The sequence below is a fragment of the Ranitomeya variabilis genome, chromosome 1, assembly GCF_051348905.1.
Source record: "Ranitomeya variabilis isolate aRanVar5 chromosome 1, aRanVar5.hap1, whole genome shotgun sequence".
NCBI classification, from domain to species: domain Eukaryota; kingdom Metazoa; phylum Chordata; class Amphibia; order Anura; family Dendrobatidae; genus Ranitomeya; species Ranitomeya variabilis.
The window spans coordinates 943,505,870-943,511,869 of record NC_135232.1 but is presented as its reverse complement, the minus strand read 5'-3'; the positions used below and the strand labels follow the sequence as shown (position 1 = coordinate 943,511,869).

Genomic DNA, 6,000 nt, shown 5'->3' with positions numbered 1-6,000 from the left:
GCCAGGACTGTATTTTCCTCTGCCAGGATTAGTTAGTCCTCCGGCTGGCGCTGAGCGTCTAGGGATAAAACGTAGGCACGCTACCCGGCTACTGTTAGTTGTGCGGCAGGTTTAGTTCATGGTCAGTTTAAGTTTCCATCCTTCCAAGAGCTAGTTCATATGTATGCTGGGCTATGTTCTCTTGCCATTGAGAACCATAACAGATATGGGGTAATGAAGGGTTAATGTCACCTTGCTATTGTAAGGTGACATTAAGCCAGGTTAATAATGGAGAGGCGTCAATTATGACACCTATCCATTATTAATCCAATAGTATGAAATGGTTAATAAAACACACACACAATATTAAAAAGTATTTTAATGAAATAAAGACACAGGGTGTTTTAAAATTTTATTATACTCTCAATCCACCTGAAGACCCTTGTCACCTGAAATAAAGTTAAACAAAACAAACAACAATATTCCATACCTTCCGTCGATCATTCTTGTCCCACGCTGTAAATCCATCTGAAGGGGTTAAATCATTTTACACCCAGGAGCTCTGCTAATGCAGCTGTGCTCCTGTCTGTAAAATTTGGTGAATGAATGGAATGCAGGGGGATGTCCTATAGTTACCTCAAGTCGCGGTGATGCGCCCTCTGCTGGATAAACTCATATGAAATCGACCGTGGGAACTTTTCTGAAAAGTTTACAGACAGGAACACAGCTGCATTAGCAGAGCTCCTCGGTGTAAAATGATTTAACCCCTTCAGATGGATTTACAGCGTGGGACAAGAATGATCGACGGAAGGTATGGAATATTGTAGGGACCGTATTTCCCTATGCTGAGTGTGACGCCGGCCTTAGACCTCAGTCCAGAGCCTCTCACCTAGCCAAATCAGTTCTCATGCTTCGCACTGACCAGGGCCAACAGCCCAAAACACTGTGTCTGCGAATTGAGATACTGATTTGGCATTTTATCCTAAGTCATATTGCAAAACTCGTTAAAGGGTTGATTGTGACTTGTAGGATCGCTACTTCCAACAGGTGGCGCTATAGAGTTCAAGTCCTCTTTTTCTCTGACGAGGCGATTTGCATATTACATTTCTCAGAGGAGCATTGCACGGCGAATAAGCCTCCTTACCTTGACAAGCTAGATGGTATGTCACTCTCCACAAGGAGAAACCGTACCCTTTAAATATAATTAGACATTTAATTGAACAGAAAGAAAAAGTCCTACGCGACAATGAATTACTGGAGATGGTATTTTCCACAAAAGAAACTACTCATAGGGACCATGTGTAGGGTGCTTCATCATTTCTTTTTTAGCTATTCATACTGTCTGTATATCAGCATGCAAAATATAAGACACTGTTCTGTTGACGTGACATCGGTGGAAGCTGCGAATCACCTGCAGGAGCCGTCAATGACTACCAGCAACTACAACTACCTGCTTGTTAGTTCTTAGGCAAAATTAGTGCCGATGACACATTTAAACTGCTAACTTTACCAAAGTAATCAGATTTTCCCAGAGGGGCAGCTTGCATCTATACAACATTTATAATATATTTTAGATGGCTTAACCCTTTTAAGGTGGGTTAGGTTATATACTATATATATATATATATATATATATATATATATATATATATATATAATGTAAAGTGCAATGGACTAAATGGCGTTATAATAATAAATAATCATATAATTGTTTGCCAAACTATCATTCAGTTCAGAGCTATTCTTCTTAACCCTTAATACAAATACATGTTCAGCTTGGCCAGGCACCTCTAGCAGTGGTTTATCTCCCGGGGGCATGCTGAAATTTGTTAAGCTTTATCCTCCATTTCCACAACATTTGCCATGGATACAGATCCCAAACTATAAACAGTTTCCTGCTTTCTTCATGTGGATCTGCAGCCCCTGGACACATTATGATCTTTTTTTTCCCTTGGCTGTTTATGTCTCGCTCTGATTGCTTTTGTGCAGCTTTTTACTAACACCTAATTTTTCACTCTCAATTCACCCCAATTTTGGTGAGTTTTTGACTCTTTGTATTTTTGCTGTGTTACCGTTCCAGCAAAGTGGATGGGATTTGTAGAAATCTCCTGCCCTTTGTGCTTATTTTTAACACAATATAACACCTGCTATGTGTGTTTCAAATATGCAACATGTCAATTTTTCTTGTGAATACGCTGAGCTTTCTGTGTGGCTTTTCCCCTTAGACTTGCATTAGGTGCAGAAATTCCACATGTAAAAACGCACATCTTTACTACATTTCCGTAGTTGAAAAGCATCAAAACTGCATGTAATTCGCACCTAACAACACCAATAAAGTTCTGTCAAGGCCAAATACCAAGACGTATGAAATACAAAGCAGCTTTATTTAAAGCATTACACACCAAGCAGAGACAAAAAATGCAGTTTTAAAAATGCAACAGAACGTATGTTAAAAAAATGCACACAAAAACGCAATGAAAAAACACAAGTAACCTAATTTAAAATTATAGGTTCTGAATTGCTGCAGAAATTCTGCAGCGTCAAAAATTCACCGAAAGCTCATCGTGGGAACGTAGCCTAAGAATAGTATTTAACTGAATTGAATTTCCTTCCTAACTACCTCGCACAAAGGAACGCTCAGCTCGGGCAAATGTTCCTGTGTTTTCAAAGGGGAAAGCAGAGAGAGCCACTGTCATGGAGCTCTGGCTGTAGTTTATCTCCTAATTATTACCTTAAAATTCAGAATATCTGCCCCAGGATCATTTGTCTGGGAAGGGGAGTAGGGAGAGAGTCAGGGACCCCATACACAGACTGTTCAGAGATTACTCCAATATCGGTGGATTCGGACAATTTTAGTCTAATGTGTGGGGCCTTCAGAGACTAGATATGGAGATACGAATAACATGTGATGCAATAGTATCTTTTGTTTTCTTATTTTTTTAATCAAAATAACAAACATTAAACAGATGAGGGCATTTAAAGCAAAATAAACATGATTCTTGATGTATTTTGTAATGAAATTGCTTTCGATCAGAACATATGATGGACTTTTTTAAAAATGTTCACATCCAGATATTTTTTGAGAAAGGAGTTTGTAATCCCAAGCGCAGCGAATGCATGCAACAGGAACAAGGAGATGAGGCTGAGATAAAATCCAGGGATCCTGAGGAAAGGACACAAAACACAATTACTAGGATCTCGTAGAAACTGCAGTATAGATATTACTTGTTAGTCATGTCATCTTCTATATGATAGGATGTGCAATATCCACAGAGATAATAGCGGCCTTCACAATAAGAAATAATGCGTTTTTTTTACCTGAGAATACAAACACCTGTCATTACAGTGATCCAGGAAAGGCCGCACTGGGCCCCTGGCCCTCAAGGGAGGCCAGCATGATGGGGTCACGGGGAATGGCAGAGCCTTAGGGCAAGTCGGGGTTAAATAGTTTGCTTGGGCTGTGTACTTTTGAATTTGGACAGAGGGGGGTCGGGGTTTGGATGAGTCAGAGAGGAGCAAGCAGGGTGAGCTTACTGAGGGGGTGATTTGGATAAGAAACCGACAATTTCACCTCAGCAACTGCCACGCTCACCTGCTGGTCCGGCGGTGGCTGAAATCAATCCACAGTGATGGACGTGGAGGCCTTATTTCAGAGACTGCGTGAACAGGCCAGCCCACAGGGCACCGAATGGCTGCAGCAGTCCATCAGCAGCCTTCTAGATGGAGCGGTGACGGGACCAGCCCAGGTACCTGCAGAGGGACGCCGGCCCCGGAGGTCCAGGCCTCCGGCGCGCTTGAGCCCCGACGTCACACCACGGGCCCGGCGCCGTATCAGGAGCCCCTCTAGGGACCCTCCGGCAGGAGACACGAGCGGCGGTGCAGCTGCGGCCCGCGGCAGAGCCGGGAGGAATCCGGCAGCACTGCGGGGCCTGCAGCAGGGGGAAGTGTCGGCCACCTCCTCGACGCATGTGACTCACCAGGTGTCGGGACCAGGAGCGGCGGGCTGCGCCAGGTCAGGTGAGCCTGCTCGGCGCGGAGGAGCGGGCGCATCCAAGAGACGGGGGCCTTATTCCCAGGCCTCTCAGCGTGTGGCATCTAACGGGCGGCGTTCTGCCGGCCCTGTCAGCAGTGCTCTGCCTGGGACAGGGCAGGGAGCTGGAGGGCTGACTTCCTCTAGCCAGCGCAGTCCGGGGCTGAGTCCATCCAGTGGGTCTGGCCATGTCACAGCTGCAGATAGGAGCACTTCCCAGCTCTGGCAGCGTTACGCTGGCTCAGGCATCTTCACAGCGGCGGCATCAGCAGCAAGGGATCCTGCACCTTCGGATGGGGTGTCACAGGATGGCAGTCGGCCGTCTGACTTACCCAGGGACCAACGGATGGAGAGCTCAGGAGAGGAGCACGTACGTCTAGCTTCAGGATCCTTGGCTGCCGGGTCCGCAGCGCTCGGGCAGCTAGGTGAGAACAATCCTTTTCTTTCATGTACCCTTGTGTTAGCTCCCTCTGTCAGTGTTAATAGGGATGTATTTATGGGGGAGTCGGGGGGGGTTAGGGCTTATCATGCATGGGCTTAGAGATCTTGCGGCGCTATGGGGATCGGGGGGTTCAAACCTGGGGTCTTCTCCTTCTGCGGCATGGCTTGGGAATCCGGGGGAAGTTTCAGGTTTGAGGGGTTCACTGATATGAGTTCTAGGAGTATGTCGTCAGATAACGTGGGGAATGATGCTGCGGCGACGAGTGCCGCCGTACCTTCAGTTAGCGTGTCTGTTGCCAGTCAGCCAGGGGAAGCGGAAAAAGATACCTCAGTGCGTTTGGATGACGCGGCCCGTGGGGAGGTATACGTTTGTTTCGAGGGACCATTGGGGGCACACTTAAAAAGTGAAACTAGGGATAAAATTTGGAAAGGGGAATACGTGGAAATATTCTCCTTATTACCACTAGAGCATTTTCAATTGGACAGGCTGCGCAAAGATGATTTAAAAAAAGAGGAGGAAGAAAAGAGGCATTTTAGGCTGATTCCTAGGACGTTTTCTAATTGGTTACAGGCATTCGCCATTTTGGCGAGTGTGATTGGTGAGAGGTCCCCCGAGAACTGCTCGGGGCTTTTTTGTTACATGGATGCGATGGGGGAAGCTTATCGGACTTACGGGGGCCAAGGTTGGCTCAGATACGATGAGCAATTCCGGCAACGGAAGGCCATTAGGCCCAATATTTGGTGGGATCACAAAGATATAGCTTTGTGGATGAAGGTTATGGTCCCGTCACGCTTCGGGTCAGGCAGACAGTCGTTTCTTGGAAGCGCTGGGGGTTCAGGGCAGTCGGGACACTCAGCGGCAATGCAGAGAGGACTGTGCTTTGCATTCAATGAAGGGTCATGTAAATTTGGGGGAAAATGCAAATTCAAGCATGAATGTGCAACTTGCGGGGGACCGCACGGGTCATCCAAATGTTTTAAGGGTGGCAGACAGAGAAGCGGAGACGGTTCTGATAAAAGGAATGACACCAATTTGTCTGGACGTGATGGTGCCATTTCTAAATAGGTACCCTGATTCACTAGCTGCAGTTTTGTTAGAAGGAGGTTTTCGGGATGGTTTCCGTATTTCATTCGTGGATGCGGAACATAAATTTTTCCACAAAAAATTTGAAATCAGCTTTGCAATTTCCTGACGTGGTTGCTAAAAAGCTGGAAAGCGAAGTTAAATTGGGTAGGATGGCCGGCCCTTTTCCAGTGGCGCCTATACGCAATCTGAGGGTTTCCCCGTTGGGCGTGGTACCAAAAAAGGAACCCAATAAATTCAGATTGATTCATCATCTGTCCTTTCCGAAAGGGTCCTCAGTAAATAGAGTATAGAAATCGATACCTTAGAAATGGTGTGCAGGCTACCTGGGGATAAGGTCAGCGCTCTGAGCGAAGAGGTGTCTAGGGCATGTAGTGCTAAAAAATTGAAGCTGAGGGAGGTACAATCTTTGCTTGGCAAATTGAACTTCGCTTGCCGTATTATGCCAATGGGAAGGGCATTCTGC

At 46.0% G+C, this 6,000-nt stretch overlaps 1 protein-coding gene across 2 annotated transcripts in view; it reads right to left on the bottom strand.

The window, feature by feature from the left end:
• Positions 1-2,342: 2,342 nt before the first annotated feature.
• LOC143791163 (microsomal glutathione S-transferase 2-like) overlaps positions 2,343-6,000 on the bottom strand; it is a 60,013-nt gene continuing 56,355 nt past the window's right edge. For both annotated transcript variants that reach the window (XM_077279210.1, XM_077279211.1), the window contains one exon: positions 2,343-3,142. In XM_077279210.1, coding sequence (XP_077135325.1) covers positions 3,010-3,142 — 133 coding nt within the window. In that variant the 3' untranslated portion in view covers positions 2,343-3,009. The remainder of the gene's footprint in view (positions 3,143-6,000) is intronic.